The 21,166-nt window shown below is 46.1% G+C and overlaps 1 protein-coding gene across 1 annotated transcript in view; it reads right to left on the bottom strand.

Annotated features, from left to right (window-relative positions):
* Nucleotides 1–14,047, bottom strand: part of LOC146830565 (lymphocyte antigen 6E-like) — a 32,596-nt gene extending 18,549 nt beyond the window's left edge. Inside the window, exons 1-2 of the mRNA XM_085604051.1 lie at nt 13,926–14,047; nt 9,713–9,829 (exon numbers count right to left, since the gene is read on the bottom strand). Of these exons, the coding sequence (XP_085460177.1) occupies nt 9,713–9,829; nt 13,926–13,977 (169 nt within the window). The 5' untranslated portion in view covers nt 13,978–14,047. The remainder of the gene's footprint in view (nt 1–9,712; nt 9,830–13,925) is intronic.
* Nucleotides 14,048–21,166: the final 7,119 nt, after the last annotated feature.

Here is a 21,166-nt window from a genome sequence, read left to right as displayed (position 1 = left end):
CGGCCTTCCTAGCAGCCAGGTGTTGTTACCTCAGCCCTAGTGTCTTTTAGGCCTTGTTGGGGGTGCGGGGCTGAAAGCCTGGATATGGCATTAAGGCCAGTCCTGAAGCACTTGCCAAAATGTATGTCTATAAAAGTACAGAAAGCTCTGAGTGGAACAGTGTCAGTGCTGTAAACGAACATTTACAAGAGTTAAATGAACAATGTAGTACAGGAAGATGTCAGTGAAACATAAAGCAAGTGCACACATGTGGCAAAACCAGATGGGCCCCTGATGATAGGTAACTGAGTAAAGCTGAATAAAGTCAGTGGTCGAAGAGAGCGGGATCGGCAGGGCACTGCGTGCCCCTACTTCTTTAATTTTAAGGATTCGGTTCCCCTACTTTTTTATTCTGAAAATGCGTCCCAGGACGCAAGAATTCGCCATCGCCTATAAATAAAGCTCGGCGGGACGGCAGAGAAGTAACAGGACGCTGTCTTTTCCTTCTTGCCCAGAAAAGAAAAAGACAGTGTCCACTTATGCTCTGCCGCTTCAGCTGCCCCCTGCCCCCCACTCTTTCCTTCTCCCCTCTCTTTTTGTCTAGCAGTTCTTCTCTTACTGAAAACCGTGACTTCAAGACAGGGTTCTCACTCTCTTTCCTCTCCTTTCTTTTATTTGCTCCCCTGTGAAATGAATCAAAAAAAGAAAAACACTTTTGCAGGAAATGTCGTATTTTTCCGCCATTTTAATTCCAAAGTGCAGCATCAGGAATAAAAGGTTAAAAATAAGAAAAATAACTAAATAAAGTAAGATAGAGTGGGCGCAAACTGGCCAGATGGATTTTATTCACACACAAACACATTAGCGCCACTTTTACAGTTTGCCAGTGAAGCGCTATTTTTGTTTTCTTGTCTTTGTTTTCCCTGGGCTTGCAACTAGTGCACCAACCCTGGAGGTACTGCAAAGTCTGGATTGGAAAACAAAATGTGTACTGTGGCTCTGCGTCCAAGGATGTGGTCTTTTTACCATACTGCTTACGTTTTGTAAGGATATAAGCAATGGACATTGAAATGGGTCCATTCAGGGTTCTGTAGTCATGTCCTAAACTTTTCAGGCAAAAGCACTCACTGATTTCTGAACAGTGAGTGTAAAAGCGTTAAGGTAATCATGTTGTTCCTGCTTACATTTCACATGGTTTGCAAAATTTTACATTCCCTATGAGTGTTTTCTTTTTCCATGATGTTGTTACTTTTTTTTGTAGGCCGCATATTGCTCTTGTCTAGTGCGTCATTTAAATTGAGCCGCATCCAGGTGTTTATAGCTGGCAACAATTGGGTTGTAGTTCAAGGCAGTGTGAGTTTTTCTCAGTGGGGCAGCATGGTGTTCAGTGGGGGAGAGGATGTGGCACTATGGCCAGAGCTGCTGAATTTGGAACGGGGTAACCAGGTTCAGCCTTAATAACCAGTCCACCAGACCACTCTCCTGAGGGAGCACAATCCCATGCTAGACCTTAGAAGGCTTTGCAAGACCTTAGAAGTCCTGGTGTTTTAGCACCAGCAGGTGGACCCTAGCATGACCAGTGTAGGTTAACCTTAAAGGCTTGTCCACCACAATCCATACTGAAGTTCACCTCCAGTCTTGCGGGCAGGCCTACGAAGTAGCAGACCCTAGAGCAACAGTTACTCTGTCACTAAGTCACAGGACCCTTGAGAAGGGCCAGCTCTAGGGCGGTGCAACCGGTGTGACCGCACTGGGTGCTGACTTTGGGTGGAGGCATTATGTTTGCTAGCATATTATAGATTTTAAAGCACTTGCTGCCTCCTTCTTGGCCTCCAGCAATTTTCGGCAACAATAAAAATGTCATGATGACTCTGGTGATTAATGTTCTTCCTAGAATTTTGTTTAGTGGAAGTTTTGATTAATGGAAAGGTAGCTCAGAGGGTTAATGTGCCTGCTGCAAAGAACATGTACCATGTAGATCACAAAGTGCACATAATGTAAATAGGTCAGTGGGCTACTGCTTTTGTCAGAGAGATCCTTTTGTTACTTGCAGTTTAAACGTTAAAATCCTAACATAGAACAGTGAGCTATTAACTGTCAGCTAAGAGCTGAATACAAACTGCAAGGTATAAATTACAGCGTTATGTTTTTTCCGCCAGTCTTTGATTATCCTAATGTTGCATAAAGTGTTCTTTTGGACAGAAATCAGTTCTGATTATTAAAGAGAACCCCCAACCACGGTATTACGTTTTAAATTCTGAGTTTGTGTTTCTCCTGACTAATCGCTATTAAACTATACGGCCTACTAGTATGGTTGTCATGTGACTCCAACACCCTGTAGTCCTTAGAATTATGTAACATTTTCTATACAGTGATTTACACACATATTGATTGTCTCTGTGTAATGTGTGTGATGCAAAGTGCTCTGACACCCTACAATGGTATGAGTGGTGCTGTAAATCAAATTAAATGCATCTGAGAGAGAATGTGGTTATGGAGACTTGAGGGGCACTGTTAAAGGGTGGTAGTGAGGGAATCCATGGCAGAGGTGGTCATTGGGGGGCACTAACATTAATGCACGGGGCACCACCAGTGCTAAGGCCGGCCCTGCCCTTGGGGCCAGTCTGCCTCACCCAAAGGTACCTCCATTGGCCTGGTTTCAGCAGTAGGAGTGCAACTCACCAGGGATTGGTAATGCAGGAGTTGCACTCACACCAAACTAAGTTTGCAAACTTCAGTCTCTCTGCTTCATTCACAAGCACTTTTAACATGTGCTGCCTGCTGTGGGGCCACTGGAATCAATTATGCAGCAAAGGAGGACAAAATTATGCCGCAGTGTTGACTAAATTATGCATTTAAAAAAAGGCTGCAGCGTAATGCAGTATATTTTCTAATATTTTCTTATTATGACATTTGTACACATGCTAACAGTCCCTAGAAAGATTTTGTCTTATTTGTACCAGTGTAACATACACATGCAGCAGTGAGAAAGGTGATCAGTCAACCTTTGCAAGGTGCCCTCAACTTCGCGGCAACACAAGTTACTTTTTTTATTAGCTTTTGATAGTTTGAGTTACAAACAATTTATTAGTTTAAATGGTCAGATCATGCAACCAGAACTTTCATTATGAGGAAAATATGGCAGAGCCATAATTATATAGAGAACATTTGCAAACTAGGATATTTTGCCATGTAAATGTAAATGTAAATGTGCAGATATTTGTATAGCGCAAATCACCAACCGGTCTCTAAGCGCTTGCTTAGGGAACCCGTCCTGGTATTCCCCTGTGAGATAACCCAGCAGGGCATCCACAAGGTGAAAGCCAGACATCCCGCCGCGAGGGGCCATTGTGGAGATTAAGCAAGCTATTGCCCAGAGTTGCAGAGTGTGAACCCATGAATCGAGTATGCACTGGAGCGAGAATTATCGAGTCCATGGACAATTTATGGACTCAAGACCCAGCCGAGCCGGGAATTGAGCCGGGATATTTTGCCATTCATGTTTGAACTGCTGTTGTGGAAAAAGGGAGAAGTGCTGAAGGCAGAAACTCCAAGGCTCGGAGACAAATGGCTTGTGCTTCCACATTTTACCTTATTTGTGACATTCGGTGATTAGAAGCATAACCCATTTTGTGAATGTATTTTAATGTCAATAACTCATTATAACCTTAAATAATCATTTGTATCCATTGATTGATTTAACTGGGCAGTGAAATGCCAAACAAATACAAAAAATTGGGATGTTTACGCATTCTGGCCATGCCTCTGGCTTGGCCCAGGGATCCAATCCTTGGGTTTTTCCCGCCCTCTGGTTCTCTGCCCACAGTTCCCCTACTTTTTGTCCCCCACTTCGACCACTGAAGAGAGTATTATATCATGAACTGAGCGTCACCCGTGAACCATGAGCTCCTGTAAGACAAGCTTCCTAAATTTAATTATCAGAGACTTCTCCACTGTCAGATAGAAAGGGTGTTATGCAGCCACAGAAAGGCCTTCCCGAACCAGTGTGTTTTCAGAAGATATTGGATGCAAACAAAGGAGGGGTATTCCTAACTTTGTGATAATTGCTTGCGAAAGGTCTGTGCAATTTGTACTTCTTGAAAAGTGGGGTACAGTTTTTTTTTTAAATGTATTCTTTTTTTAGGCTTGCGGGTTTCAAGAACGTTCAGGCATGGATAACATCAGAGAATGGTAACTGGGAGTGTTGACGTGTATCCAGATTTCTCATTGTTAAGTCTCAACACACATTAGTGGCTACATCGAGGCACTGAGAAGGTCAAGTACAAATACATAACACATCAGCCCTTTGTATTTATAAAGAAGACATTGGGGCACAGAGGTGGGCTTCCCTTAGCACATTTTCAGATTCTGTTCTCTGCTGCCTTGAGCAGTCCAGGGATATTGCTACACCAGAAATATGAGTGCACCAGCAGTACTCACTTATAGCACTTATAGCGCTGGGGAAACCTGAGAGAAAGTTGTCAGTGGACTTCTTTCCACTGTTTGAGAATAACACTATTACCGAGTTTTCGTATATTTCCAAGTCCAGAGCCGCAACTGAAACTTTAAAAAAAAAAACTCTCTCCACCTTCGACCATATAGAAAATTTGAAAAGCAAGAAAAAAAGTGCAAAAGATATGGAGGGAGCAGCAGGCAGGGGAAGTTGGAGGGGGAGAGAAATAGTATCCCAATCAGTCGTGAGCAGCAGATGGGTATAGATGAACTTGAATCAATCTGTACCTCTGTCCCTACTCCACAGAAATGACCAGAAATTATGTTTGGCCTGGTCTAGCCCTTTATAGAGCCAGTAAAGAAGAGCGACATCAAACGCACAAATAGTAAGCAAAGCCCGGGCTCCAAGCCCTTTTTGTAAACAATATCTAGGGCATGCTCTCACAGGTTCGACCCTAAAAATGAATTTAATCTTGTATAATGTATTAGAATAATCTTATATAATGTAACTAGTGGTCACCCCACATTAAATGAAGCCACGCTGGTCTCTATTCTCAAACCGGGCAAAGATGGCACACGGGTGGGCTCTTATCGCCCATTGGCACTCCTGAACACAGATTATAAAATCTTGGCTTCTACCTTGGCTAGACGACTGGCCCCCCATGTGCCCACCTTAGTACACCGTGACCAGAACGGCTTCGTCCCCACGCGCCACACTTCCTTTAACATACGCCGCTTCTTCCGGGTGCAGGAGTACGCTACACGGCAGTGGCCGCGAGCGGGATGCCTCATATTGGATCTAGAGAAGGCCTTCGATTCTGTGGAGTGGCCGTACCTGCGGGCGGTTACAGAGAAATTTCGACTGGGGGGGGGATACCAGACTATGATTGGCCTGCTCTACGGCAGACCGACGGTCCGGGTTCGCACGGGTCGCCTCATCTCGGACACCATCCGGGTCTGCAGGGGCACCCGCCAGGGCTGCCCGTTGTCGCCACTGCTGTTCTCACTGGCCATGGAGCCATTGGCCACGACCCTCAGAGCACACGGGCTGGAGTGGGGAATCCCGCTGGCGGATGGAATACACGCTGTGTCACTGTATGCAGACGATTTGCTACTGTACGTCAGGGACATAACCGCCATCCCTGCCTCCCTCGCTGGCGATTTCCGCACTTTTGAAGAGATATCGGGCCTCAGGGTTAACTGGGCCAAGTCGGGGGCGTACCCCTTTAACCCTGATGTACAGGAATGTGACATCCGGCTGGGGGGAGACAGACTACAGTGGCATCCCACCACTTTCCGATACCTCGGGATCCAAATCTACCGCACACCGGCGGATGTCTTGGAAGGGAACATCTGCCGAGCGATCGCTTCTATCCGAGCGCAAATTAGCTTTTGGAATACCCTACCCCTGAACGTGCCCAGCCGTGTGGCGCTAGCCAAAATGATTGTGCTACCTCGCCTCCTCTACTACTTCGCGAACATGCCTCTGTATGTGCCCGTCAGGCTCTTTCGAGACCTAGAGGCACTGCTCCGTTCGCTCATCTGGAACAAGGGACTGCCACGAGTGGCGCTGACTAAATTATATATGCCCACAGACTCGGGGGGTCTGGCGGTTCCTAATCTGGAGCTGTACTACCTCGCAGCGCAGATGCAATGGGTGGCGGGATGGCTGAGCGGCAAACACCTCGAAGACACGGCCACACATATGGCTACATGGACACAAACGCGCGTTAATGCGCTGTTCCATCCGATAACCCGCGCACCCTGCCCCTCCCAGATCCACCTGGCAGTGGCGCGCAGATGCTTTCTGAGGAGCCTTCGTCTCACGCGCGCTACGAAACCTTATGCCCCTAGCATACCACTTTTGGGCATGCCCAGCCCGACGGGGCAGCTCACGGAGACTCGCTTAGCTGGCTGGGACCAAGCGGGGGTGGACACGCTGAGCGATCTATATGCTGATGGCGCACTGCTCACGTTCGCCAACCTGTCTGAAGACTCGACCCTCCCGGCGGGGCAGTTCCTCCTACATGCTTCCATTCTGCGCACACTCACGGCTTCCTGGGGTGACATGACAGATGAGCCTCCGACACACACCTTTATGCAATACCTACACGTTATGGGCCATGGCGCGCACATCGTACACTGGCTGGCGCAGGCGCTACAGACGCTCTCGCAGCCATCCACAATAGCATTGAGGGAGCGCTGGGCGGCGGACAGGGGAAGAGACTGGACGGACAAGGAATGGGTGATGATACTGGCCGGCCCAACAAACATCCCACGCAACCCCCGCTTTAAGCTTATACAGTACTACATTCTGCAGCGCGCATACCTCACCCCTGATACAATTAACAGATATTTCGCGAGGACAGACGCAACCTGCCCGCGCTGCTCCTTGCCGGGAGCGGACCTTTTACACATGCTATGGCACTGCCCGGAGATACAGGCCTACTGGGGCGCGGTGCTGTCACTGCTCGCGCACGGTGCAGATGGGCGGCTCCCGCACACATGGGAAACTTGCATTCTAGGACTCTACAGGCGCACAAAAGACAATAAGGTGCAGGCACGCTTTTGGGACATGGGTCTTATCACGGCCAAACGCATGATTACCAAACACTGGAAAGCAGCAGTTTCCCCGCAAGTACGCCACTGGAGAGCCTCCTTTGTTAATTGGGCGCAAGCGGAGAGCGCGGTGCTCCTTCGCGAGGAAACGGCAGGGCTCCGGAAGTTCCCCATCGCACACCTCTGGGACACTCTCCTTGGGACATTCCAGGGGGCTTGCCGGGATAGGGGGATAACCTGAATCCCTGAGATATGTTGCCCTGAAGGCCCTCTGTCTCTTTTGTTCCCCTCTCCTGACTTGCGATCCCCCACGCACATCGCGCGGTCCTGCCGAGCCCAACCTGACAGCCAATGACCCTCCTGCTCTGCCGCAGACCGATCTCCACCCCCCCTCCCTCTTCACTCCCCCTCAGCCCTGTTTGAGTTTATGACCTTAACCCTAGCACATACTCTTGCTATGCATACACGGGATAGATAAGGACTATGATGCTGCATACCAGGCTCGCCAACTCTATGCGCTGCCATATGTGTAGCTGTGAGCTATACTGGGTTATCCTTGCCGCGCTGCGGCCCGCACTCTGAGCGCGTTGCTGGCGTTTGTCCACCCGGAGGCCTCTACATTCTGGGGACATGGTGACGTCCGCTGGGTCACTGACTTGGGGCCTGGGTGGCAGCCGGCATAGCTGTGGAGTGGGCTAGATCACAGCGCCATCCTCTACCGTTGATAGCCTGCACCTGAGACACCTCTAAAACTAAAAAGCACATACGTAACATTCCGCGCCTGCTCCCTTCACAACGCACACACCCCCCCTTCCGCGCGCATGTCATCTTGAATAATGCCGCCGGACCTCCGGGTTGTCGGCTAAATGGCTGTGTTCTTATCTCTGGAAATGTACACTTTATTTGACTGCTTTGCCATATGGACGGGGAATGTGCGTTGTAAGATGGCATAAATGTGCACAATAAAGGTTTTCAAAAAAAAAAAATAATAATGTAACTAGTGGTCATGTAAATTACTTTAATGACTCCAGGCCGAGTTCACACTGCATAAAAATAATAAGAAATAAACAGACAGATTCAGAAAAGGCTGGACAATGAGAATTAAAGAGAACTCTTTATATAAAAAAAAGTCCCTATTCCATTGTAACATATCATTTTCAGCTTTTCTTTTTTAGTTTAACTATCAGTCACAGAGTATTAAACCAGCTTTAGAACACATTTTAAAGTGCTTTCGCCTTACATTTACTACTTAAAGTACATACCTGTCAAATGAAAAAATACCAGATTTGGGTGATTTTCTTCTATTTGGTACCGCCCAGGTGGCAACCCTAGCCAGATCAAGTGTTGTGGTATTAGGCTATTTTATTTCACCTCACCAGCATGCAGAGCTTCTAGTTATGCCAATCTCAATGGTTCTAGAAGCATTAAAATATTTAATTTACCAAACATTCCTCAAAAAAATGAGTCTAAGGAGAATATCCAGATGGTGATCCATGAAAGGGACGATCTGGGAAAGTGGGCCACTTTGTTTGGGAGTGCCCGACCCTGCGGTACTCATGGGGGGGCCTTGCTTTGACACAGGTGGTGCGCTTCACATTCTCATGCCTCGGCAGCACTTAAAACAGGACCAGCTCTGATTTTGCAATCCTGAGCCGAGTTCGCACAGGAACGCCAGAACAGCAGCTCTTCTCACCTTGACTCAGCAATCTTGTCCTGCTTCTCTGCACCCTTCCAGCAGGGGTGAGGTGGCAGGGTGTCCTGTTTACCCTTTGATCAGGCACAGTAGGAGTTGAGAGTCCACCATAAAACTAATGGAGATGGTGTGGGGCGCATTCTTTAGGGCAGTACAGCGTTTCAGCATGCCATTGTTTTAAATGACTGTAAATGTTAGTTCATCAGCAATTTAAATTAAGCATTTTTACTTGAATGTAAATCCCTGCCCTTGCTGCCAATTTTACAATTTCCCTCAAACAAAAAAACACTTTAAAGGCAACACAATTTTTTGGGGGTTTGGTGCATTTAAACCGCTTGTTTCATATGGGAAACCATGTTTAAGCCAAATGCGACAGACAGCTCCATGGAATGCTTTAACCTTTCAGACAGTTATGGATTTTAGATGGTAATGCTTTTGCATGCTGGGACTCGTAGTTCTCCTTTCTCAATATAAGTAAGGGTTTCTAAAAATTCCAGCATGCAAAGCTTTGATGGCAATATTATTATTATTAGGGACATTACCATAGGACAGATACTTCAGATTTTTTTAACTTTGCACTTGGATTTCTTATATATGAAGTCTGGAAATGTTGAAAACCTAGCCCCGCCCCTGGCTCCGCCCCTAGTCCCGCCCCACACTCCACCTCCCAGTCCACCGCTCCTTTTGGTGAGTACCTGCACTTAGTTTTTTCCATTTAAAGCACTGAAATGATGTATCTTTAACATTTAGGAAGGAAAAGTTACAGGGCAGTGACATGGTGTGAAAAATATTAACGGATACACGTGTTCTAATCTCATCCTCCACCCTGCCCAAACCATGTGATCCTGGGCAAATTCTTCAAAAAGCACCAAATCCCATTGTCTTATGAAATTGGAGCGCTTCGAAACTGGATAGAGGCTGTAATGTGGAAATTGCAGAGTGTAGAACCAAGGCTGCGGGGTGCACTTGACATGCTGTCATTCACAGGGAACCTGACTGATTACGCATCTCAGTAGAGCCGGGACTTACCTACATATTTCCAAACAGTCGTTTGACACGCGTTGGCGTCTGAGGAGCAGGTGGTGGTCGTCATGCAGTTGCTGTTGCTACTCTGACTCTCGCATGTGTAACATTGCAAGGAATGCACTGGAAAGAAAAAAAATCATCTAAACAGACACACAACCTTACTTCTCGTACGTAAACAACCCAGAACTTTGCCAAAACAATATAATAACTTGATAGCTACCTTTACAATATACCAGGGCGTCCAAAGGGGGTTCAAGAGGCTCAGATGCACGCATAATTTCAGGCTATAGAGATATGGAATAAAAATCACATACCCAGGGGTCAACCTGAAAACCTGGCATGGACTGGTAGGAGTGGTTGGGCACTCGTTGCTTATAAAATCTCTCATGGCGGATGATGACGCAGGAGGTCTAAGAGGTGTTGAGGCTTGAGTGATTCAGTGCACTCTCAAGTGTGTCTGCAGGCAGTGCCAGAGTTTTAAATGGACACGTACTCAGTACCTACACTTCTTTTATTTTCAAAGGGACACTACCGGCACTTCTCAGCACTGCTACAGAGGGGAAACATCGTTTACATCGCAGTCAGTACACCGCGATGCTGTTACATCGCGGTCGTTACAACGAACGCGATGTTACCACGCAATGCCATTACAACGCAAGTCTTTACATCGACTTGTGCTAGATGGCGTGCTAACATTACAAATAGTGTAGTTTACTATCCCAACACCTTCCCTACTGTTAAGTGGACTGGAGTTGGAATAGTAAATTACGCTTTTCCAATGTTAGCACGCCATCTAGCGCAAGTCGATGTAAAGACTTGCGTTGTAATGGCATAGCGTAGTAACATCGCAGTCGTTGTAAAAACCGCAATGTAACTGCGCGCGTTGTAATGACTCACGTTGTTACGTCATACATCCGCTACAGAGCATTCATTCAATGGGAGAGAACCGGGCCTTCTCAGTAGCACACAGGTGCTCTGGTAAAGGAGTACCTGCACTTCTATAGTTCCATTTCAGTCAATGCTCAGTGTTGCCTATAAGAGTAGTAATCCATTGATTCGGAGAGGGGCATAACTGCCTAGTGGGTTCAATATATATATATATATTGCCAGTATAGCCTCAAAAATTCCAGCAAGTAAAGTATTTTTGGCTATAAAGCCAGTAGAGGTTGCAGCTGCCACACTTGTGATGGGGCAGCTTAGAAGCTGTGGGGGAAGTTGGTAAACGTGGGGCCAACCTGGACCCAAGCTTAGCTGGATCCACACAAAGCCAGTGGTATGAAACTAGTGGGAAACCCTTAATCTGTCTCAGCCCACAGAAGCCAAGATTCCCAGGTCCCAGCGTGACTAGTTAGGCCAGTACTAGTTTTTTCTTAGAATTCTGGGACCTAAAGTCTTACTTAACCCAGTACAAAACAAGGACTACAAGTCCCAGAATTCTACCAAAAAAACGGGACTTACTAACTAGTTACGCAGAGACCTGGGAATCTTGGCAGCTGTGCAGTCCTGGCTCGCGCCTGTTTGAAAGGTTTTTTTAAAAAAGGATTCCTCTACTCATCATCGAGGTCTTGGCTAATAAATCCGCTTTCACCATTTCACTTTCCCCCTCTCAGTGTAGATCAGTGCTCGAGTCGAGGGTAGATACCGTCTACCGCCTGTGTTCAGAGGGTAGACGCTGCCTACCCTACTGGAAAGCTGGCCACTTTCAGCGGAGTGCAATGTTCCTTTCCTAATTCACAGGAATATGCTGAACTCGTCCCGGTGTAACTTTCTGACACTGGGACACTTTCAGCAGCGCCTGCACCTTGTCTGCTTTTGTTCCAGCAGCAACGTGCACGTGGGGAAGGGGCTTATCAGATTCCAACTTCGCCCATAACAAACGGGGCCTTCTTGTACAGGGGCGAATTTACTACAACGTGGCTCTGCCGCCCCCATACAATGTACATGTTACATTGATTTCCCTGGATTCGCTCATGACGATGTCTGGAATGTCACCAAGTTCATGTTTAGAGACCTGCACTTTTAATAAATGTCACTCAATGTGGTGATGGAATGGAAGGTATTAAATTGGAACAACCATGAACATAGTTCAATGTTCCTTCCACTCACCGGGACTTTAAACACCCGCATCACAGCCCTCCTCTCGCCATACTCCCCTACCACCACTCTACCCTCTCCACCTTCTCATCCCTCCTCTCAGCATCCCTCAATCCACTACACCTACCTTCGCCATCTCTTCTGTCTTCTCTTGCCTTATCGTGCTCTTGTCTCATCCCTCTTTTCACTATCCCTCCCTCATCCCTCATCCTGACACCTCCCCAGCCCTCCTTTCACTGCACCTCTTACCAAGCATCTCATACCACCATCTCTTACCACACCTCTCCCACCCTTCCTCTCACACACCTCATACTACCATCTCTTACCACACCTCTCCCACCCTTCCTCACATACACCCCATACTATCATCTCCTACCACACCTCTCTCTCACGTCTTCTCAGACACCCCATACGATCATTCTCCTACCACACCTCTCACCCTTCCTGTCACATACACCCCATACCACCATCTCCTACAACACCTCTCTCATACATCCTCACATACACCCCATACCACCATCTCCTACAACACCTCTCTCATACATCCTCACATACCCCCAATACCACCATCTCCTACTGCACCTCTCACACCCTTCCTCTCACTCACACCCTTCCTCTCACACACACCCTCTACCATCATCCAACACATCTCACCCTTCCTCTCACATAAACCTCAACCACCATCTACTAACACACCCCTCACCCCTCCCCTCACAAACACCTCATACACACCTCCTACCACACCTCTCTCTCACAAACACCCCATACCACCATTCTACCATACCCATCACCCCTACCCCCTCACATACCCCATACTCCCATCTGCTATCACACCTCTCTCTCACTTCCTCTCACATACACCCCATACGACCATTCTCCTACCATTCTCCTACCATACCTCTTACCCTTCCTCACATAAACCTCATACTACCATCTATTACCACACCTCTCACCCTTCCTCTAGCAAACACCCCATACACACCTCCTACCACACCTCTCTCTCACATACACCCCATACCACCATTCTCCTACCACACCCATCACCCTTCCTCTCACACACACCCCATACTACCATCTCCTACCACACCTCTCTCACGTCCTCTCACATACACCCCATACGACCATCTCCTACCACACCTCTCACCCTTCCTCTCACACACACCTCATACCACCATCTACTACCACACCTCTCACCCTTCCTCTCACATTAACCTCATACCACCATCTACTACCACACCTCTCACCCCTCCTCTGGCAAACCCCCATACACATCTCCAACCACACCTCTCTCACATACACCCCATACCACCATTCTCCTACCACACCCATCACCCTTCCTCTCACACACACCCCATACTACCATCTCCTATCACACCTCTCTCTCACGTCCTCTCACATACACCCCATACAACCATTCACCTACCACACCTCTCACCCTTCCTCTCACACACACCTCATACCACCATCTACGACCATATATCTCACCCTCTCCTCGCAAACACCCCATACATATTTCCTACCACACCTCTCTCTCATTTCATACCACCATTTTCCTAACACTCCTGTCTCTCACATCCTCTCACATACACCCATACGACCATCTCCTACCACTCCTCTCACACACTTACTTCCACATACACCCCATACCACCATCTCATAAAACACCTCTCACCCTTCCTCTCACACACAACCCATATCACCATCTGCTACCACACCTCTCTCACACGTTAACTTACATACATCCCATACCACCATCTCCTACCACTCCTCTCACACATGTCCTTTCACACACACGTCATACCTATCCCCACAGAGGGCTGCAGCCAGAAGGGAGATGAGAACCACCTTCACACCTCTCACTTCTCCTCTCACAAACACCCCATACACATCTCTTACCAGACCTCTCTCTCTCACGTCCTCTCACAAACATCCTTTCTCTCACACACACCTCATACCACCTCTCACCCCTCCTCTTACACACCTCATACCACCTCTCACCCTTTCTCTCACATACACCATCTCCTACCACTACTCTCACACTTCCTTTCACACACACCTCATACCACCTCTCACCCTTTCTCTCACATACACCATCTCCTACCACTACTCTCACACCTCATACCTATCCCCACGTAGAGGGCAGCAACCAGCAGGGAGACGAGAACCACCTTCATGCTGAGTGGATCCTGGGAGATTCCAGAGGTGCTGCTTGCCCCGGCCCTTGGTCTTATATACCCTCGCAGTGTTTGCTTTCTTTTCGCTTGGATACAGTGGACGTCGCTAACAACGTGGAAAATAGGATTACACGGGGAAGTTCTCTCTCCAGGCACAAATAGTTCTAATTACACCGCCAATTGTTTGCAGGATGGGTACCTGGTCTGTTATTAAATGCGCTCCCTTCCATTCTTCTCTTGTTCTGAACTTCAGACACTGAAAGCTGATTTTAGCATGTGGCAATTATACATTAGGTCATCCAAGTGCCCTTGTCTTAACAGTAAACAAACACACGCCTTGACAGTACCTTAGGAACAAGCATTGACAACGTCAACAGTTTTTCTTTTTCAGAATGAATTGTGTGCCTGAGCTGAACAAAGTCCCTCAGAACAGGTACCAAATAGACAGCAGCGGTGCAGACTTCACACACAGGCAAGACAACAGAGGAGACAGATAGGATGGAAGCTTACCTTACACTCAGAGAACAAGTACAACACAGGCAGCTGCAGTGCAAGCTTCCCTTAAATACGAAACAGGCACAACATAGAAAGCTGTTGTGCGCCTTGAAACACTGCGACCAGGGCCAGCACAGTGAACAGCACAGCTGCAGTACAAGCTTCCCTTTCATAAAATGATAAGAACTTTCTCTTATTATCATTTTATGTCTGTGCTGCTTTGCGGGCGGGCGGGGCTGCTCTGCTCTCAGGGCAGGGCAGGGGAGGAGTAGTTTGCCCACTCCTAGTCCTGTTTGGTCGGCCCTCTCGGAGATCCCTTTACACAGAGAACAATCATCACACAGGCCATCAGATACAGACTACATTAGCACATCACTGCTTTGCCCTTGAAACCAAGATGTATATCACTGTACCTCAAGAATAGCTATCTTGTGAGAGTGACATTGATCCTGTCTTGACTTTCTATCACTGCATTGAAGATATTGGGATTTCTATGTAGATACTTACACACGCCTTGACAGTACCTTAGGAACAAGCATTGACAACGTCAACAGTTTTTCTTTTTCAGAATGAATTGTGTGCCTGAGCTGTACAAAGTCCCTCAGAACAGGTACCAAATGGACAGCAGCGGTGCAGACTTCACACACAGGCAACACAACAGAGGAGACAGGATGGAAGCTTACCTTACACTCAGAGAACAAGTACAACACAAGCAGCTGCAGTGCAAGCTTCCCTTAAATACGAAACAGGCAGAACATAGAAAGCTGCTGTGCGCCTTGAAACACTGCGACCAGGGCCAGCACAGTGAACAGCACAGCTGCAGTGCAAGCTTCCCTTTCACACAGTGAGCTACAGCAGCTGCTTCCATTACACACAGGTAACAGGCTCAGCATAGATAGATTCCTTCCTTTACACGCCAAGAACAGCAACAACTCATACAACTGCAATGCAAGCAGCTTTTACACCTAGAGATCAGGCACCTTATATGCAGCTGCAGAGTCTCCTACACAAAGAGAACAGGCAGATATAGAGCTGTTACACGCAGGTAACCGGCACAGCATAGGCAGCTGCAGGGCAGACTTCCATTACACGCAGGTAACCGGCACAGCATAGGCAGCCGCAGGGCAGACTTCCATTACATGCAGGTAACAGGCACAGCATAGGCAGCTGCAGGGCAGACTTCCATTACACGCAGGTAACAAGCACAGCATAGGCAGCTGCAGGGCAGACTTCCATTACACGCAGGTAACAGGCACAGCATAGGCAGCCGGAGGGCAGACTTCCATTACACGCAGGTAACAGGCACAGCATAGGCAGCTGCAGGGCAGACTTCCATTACACGCAGGTAACAAGCACAGCATAGGCAGCTGCAGGGCAGGCTTCCATTACTCAGGTAACAGGCACAGCATAGGCAGCTGCAGGGCAGGCTTCCATTACACACAGGTAACAGGCACAGCATAGGCAGCTGCAGGGCAGACTTCTATTACACACAGGTAACAGGCACAGCATAGGCAGCTGCAGGGCAGACTTCTATTAAACACAGGTAACAGGCACAGCATAGGCAGCTGCAGGGCAGACTTCTATTACACACAGGTAACAGGCACAGCATAGGCAGCTGCAGGGCAGACTTCTATTACACACAGGTAACAGGCACAGCATAGGCAGCTGCAGGGCAGACTTCTATTACACACAGGTAACAGACACAGCATAGGCAGCTGCAGGGCAGACTTCTATTACACACAGGTAACAGGCACAGCATAGGCAGCTGCAGGGCAGATTTCTATTACACACAGGTAACAGGCACAGCATAGGCAGCTGCAGGGCAGACTTCTATTACATGCAGGTAGTAGGCGCAGCACAGGCTGCTGCAGGGCACACTTCCATTACACACAGGTTCAGGCGGCTCCTCTGCTTCAAGCAGTGCGAGAAGTAGAAGCATAAGATGATAAGAACTTTCTCTTATTATCATTTTATGTCTGTGCTGCTTTGCGGGCGGGCGGGGCTGCTCTGCTCTCGGGGCAGGGCAGGGGAGGAGTAGTTTGCCCACTCCTAGTCCTGTTTGGTTGGCCCTCTCGGAGATCCCTTTACAGAGAGAACAATCATCACACAGGCCATCAGATACAGACTACATAAGCACATCACTCCTTTGCCCTTGAAAAAAACCAAGATGTATATCACTGTACCTCAAGAATAGCTATCTTGTGAGAGTGACATTGATCCTGTCTTGACTTTCTATCACTGCATTGAAGATATTGGGATTTCTATGTAGATACTTAGATTGTGAAAAGAGAAATTACAAGCCTCAGCATTGTTGGATGAAAATAGGTAACTGGCCCTCATGATATGTGGCCATCGAGAGGGTATTTGATAGTATTGTCCATGCCCAGTAGGATTTACATACCGTATGACTGAATGCATGTAACCTGATGTCTGTGGCTGAACCTTATCCCATGATGTAGATACACTTCCTACATTCACACTCTTCCCCTGCGCTTTGAATGGTTGATATTACATTCTGATTTTTCCACTCTTGAGGCCTGACTTATATCTTGGCAGCAAGGATACTCAAGTGCAACGGCGACTAAATATCCATACCCCCAAACCTGTGGTCTGCCTGAATTTAATGTGGGAGAAGATTTGGTTTAATCATGGCGAAGAATATTCCATCTCTGCCGTGACTAAAACCCTCCTACGGCCCTATGGTGGAAGGGGCATCAGAGATTGACCTCTAATTCTGCCCATTTAATTTATATGACCGGAATATGTGGTCACCTTTCACTGCCCACCACTGCCAGGAAAACGCTAGCAGTAAGGGGCAGGGAAAACTAAGAAATGCCCCCCTTGCCATGGGAGATGACTCCAATGGAGAGAAGAGCATTGTCTTTTTTCTTTTTCAAAAAGACAATACCGCTTCAGGATTTTCTTTTTGCAAATAAAAAAGAAAACAGTTTGCCGTACGGCTCTATCATGCTTGACGGAGCCGTGCATCAAACTGCTAAATTTATTGCCAGGAACCACTGTGACGGTGGTTCCTGGCAATGCTGACCGCCAGTTTGGAGGTTATTTCATAATTTGGAAGGCAGAGGTACAGTCAAGACAACGTAGTAAATTACTCTCTTGCCCCAACTGCCGATCGCCATCTGCCAACTTATTAATCACCCCTTAGAAATAAAAATTTAAGATTGTTCTCAAGTAATACACAAAAACTGCATAACAATGCATAACAATGAAGAAGACCTTTAATATCTATTTGAATAATTATGTAATTTCTTCAACTTATCTAGCTTTCTTTATGCCAATTTAAACAGGCATAAGCAAAGTCAATAGGCCTGGCAATTCTTGTTTTTTTTTTTTTCTATTATATATATCTATATATATATTATTTTTTTAATTTTAATTGTGTATTTTTGACATGTACTGTTATTTACGATTTCTGTGAACCTTTGCTTGTATTCATATCATCTTCTATATTATCCTTTTACTATTTTAATGGATATTATATATCGTTATTCTTTATTACACCTTCATGTATTTATGTATTAACAAATAACTGCATATATGAAGTATTGATTTTATGATCATAATAATCTTTCCAATAAACCTTTTCTTGAACTTAAAAATTCTTGTTTTGTTTTGTCATTGTTTTTAAATTTTACAAAACGTTATTGTTCAGGGAGCTTCTGGGCAAAAAAAGATATTGGCTAAGTAGAAAATGTTAATGGTCTGTAAAATCAAAGACTAATAAATGAAGTTTGGATGAAAACCCCTGCAAGTAACTAGGTTATACATACTTTAACTAAAATCATACGGTCTTAGATAACACAGACCTATAAACCAATTGGTCTGACCACGAGCGGCCTGTGCAGGTAAGAGTGGTGAGGCCAGGTTGGAAGGGATTCGACAGACAACCACAAGGGAAAATTAAATAAATAATTCATTTTCACCTGTTGTCGTCTTACAAATTACTCCCCGCCCAAACCTGGCCCCACCGCTCTTACCTGCATGGGCCGCTGCTGGATCTGAAAAGTCTCTTGCCTTTGAGAAAGAAAGTATAAAAAGCAAAAAACATTTTTGGTCTCAAAAAGGAACACATTTCCATAGTACTTCCTAGCATTGACGGGACCTATTTAAAAAAGTCAATCTATCTGGCATTAGCTACAAGCCTCTTGCCTTTGAGAAAGAAAGAAAGCAAGAAAGAAAGAAAGAAAGAAAGAAAGAGACTGAAAGAATGAAGGCAGGCAGGTAAAAAAGAAGGCAAGAAAGAAATAAGCAAAGAGTAAGAAACAGAAAAGGAAGGAAAGTGAAAGAAGGCAAGAAAAAGAAGTAAAGGATGAAAGAGAAGGAAATAAAAATTGAAGGAAAGTGAAAAGGAAAGAAAGAGGAAGGAAGAGACGAGGGAAGATGGAAAGAAAGAAAGAAAGAAAGCAAGAAGAAAAGAGAAAGAAGGAAATAGAAAAAAGAAGGAAATATAGAAAGAGAAGGAACAAGGGAGAAAGAAAGAAAGAAAGAAGGAAGTAAAGCAATTAGGAAAGAAAGAAATAAGCAGAGAAAAAAGTAAATAGAGGGTCACTTGCTACAGAATAGTTTCAAATGGACACAATCTGGTATGCTTTGAAATAGCAGCAGTCAGAAAAGCAAAAACACTCTTGAAGGAGTTTACAAAAACATTGGCAGGAGATGGGATATGATAAAGATGAAATCTGCATCAGAAGCATCGTGCTATCACATCAGGCTCTAAACACAAAGCCAACACTAAATTAATTATAAAGTCAAAACAAAAACACTGGCACTGAAGGGAACTAGCCTAAGTGAGGACGTGTTCTTTGTTAGAGAGAAAAATGCAGTCACTCAAAGTGAAGTTAACCAATGGCTTCAGTAGGCTGACCCACTGCCCCATAGTATATGCTGTAGTTCGTCGGAAGCAAAATGTGAATGAAACAACAAAAGAAAAATGAATGAAGGAAAGTGCCTGAAAGCCTTTAAATGTATGTATATTGTACATATGTTAGTAATATCAAAAGTTCTTGGCTAACGCCAGGCCTAAAAATAGAATATCTCTACAAAAGATGAACATCTTTTACATATTTACGTTTATATGATGCTTTATCAATCTAGAATTTAATTACTTAATATCATTTTCAAAAAAATATATTGAAATTACTTTGTGTTTAACATACCACTACATTGTAGCTAAGGTTTAAGTACAAATGACAGTCAAATGACTTTTAAAATATATATTATTGATTTTCAAACAGAAGGCAGCAGTATCCAGGTACACTCTCATGAGTCTACAGTGGCACATGTCACCCTGATGTGAATCTTAAAACGTACATACATTAATCTCTGCTTAATTTTAAACTACCTGATCGTTCCCAATCCTTTCCTCATCTCCCACCCCTTATTGCCTGGATAGGGCTCTCCCGGTATCCATCTCATAGTCACAAATCAAGTCCCCTTATGTATCACCTTGAAAGTCCTTCCACGGACTGAAAATCTTTGCAAATTTCAACGAGCACCCCATGCTCTGTGCACATTTCTTCTGCCTGCAGGCACCAGTTCATATTTGTAAGAAGTTGTGATAGTGTTTGAGGGGAGTGGGAGCCCTTCTCAAGTAACAACCACAATCCTTGTCAGGGTGAACCAGAAAAGTCAACAAATTATTCTAGGCTTAACCCATTGGGACCTTGGTACAAAAGCAGTCAGGCTTAACTTAGAGTCAAAGTTTTAGGTATTTATGCAGCACAGAAACTGTAATAAAGTGAGAACACAATACAAGAAAAATCCCACAACAATTTAGAAAAACAGAGTACATTTCAATAAATAAAATAATACCAGAATGAAAAAAACGCAATCAGTAGAGCCAGTAAATATAGCGCCTAAAATCACAAAGTGCTACTCATTGTCACCTGGTCATGTTACACCGGGGTAAACTTAACAAGTTCAGGCTGAAAGTGATGGAGCATGGGGCGGATACGGAAACCAGATTAGTCCAGCTGAAAAAGTTACCGTCTCAAAGTCCGCAATGAGGAATCCAGTTAGCAGTGGAGGAGGCCGCGAGGAGCAGGGAGAGTGTTGCAGTTGGTCGCCGTTGTAGCTCGAAGTTCCAGTAAGGGGTTGCAGGCAGGCGTTGCTAAGCTTCGCGTTGGGAATTACCCTGGGCAGTCATTGCTGTAAAGCAAAGTGCAGATCTCGCGTTGCTGGTCATCGCCGGCGGTCCCTGTAGCATGAAGAGTCGGGTTCACTGGAGGTTCGCGTTGGCGGTTATCATGGGTGGAAGAATCTCAGCACAAATGGGCCCGTTCGTAGCCACGAAAAGCTCAAACTTCAGGATTTCTCAATTTCTTCCAAAGGAGTACACTCTGATGCTAATCAAGGGACCACTGGGGGATCAGGGTCTCACTGTAGCAGGGGCCAGCAGGTCCAGTTGCAACAGGTCAAATGGACAGTTGCAGGGAGGCCTCTGGAGCCTGTTGCTTCCCTGTAGCTCCAGACAGGAGATCAGCCAACTGACCACTGGAGTCACTCAGGTAGCCTGGGAAGAAGGGAGCAGGACCAGTCTTTCTTCTCAAGAAGCAGGGCATGCCTCAAGCAGCTGGTCAGTCCTCAGAATAAAAAGGAAGGCCTCAAGCAGCAGGGCAGTCCTCTGGTAGTAGCAGTGCAGTCCTCTGAGGAACAAGGCAGGCCTGAAGCAACA

This window comes from Triturus cristatus, chromosome 5_1 (genome assembly GCF_964204655.1).
Source record: "Triturus cristatus chromosome 5_1, aTriCri1.1, whole genome shotgun sequence".
Lineage (NCBI taxonomy): Eukaryota > Metazoa > Chordata > Amphibia > Caudata > Salamandridae > Triturus > Triturus cristatus.
The sequence above is the reverse complement of the archived record's forward strand: the minus strand, read 5'-3'. Positions and strand labels throughout refer to the sequence as shown.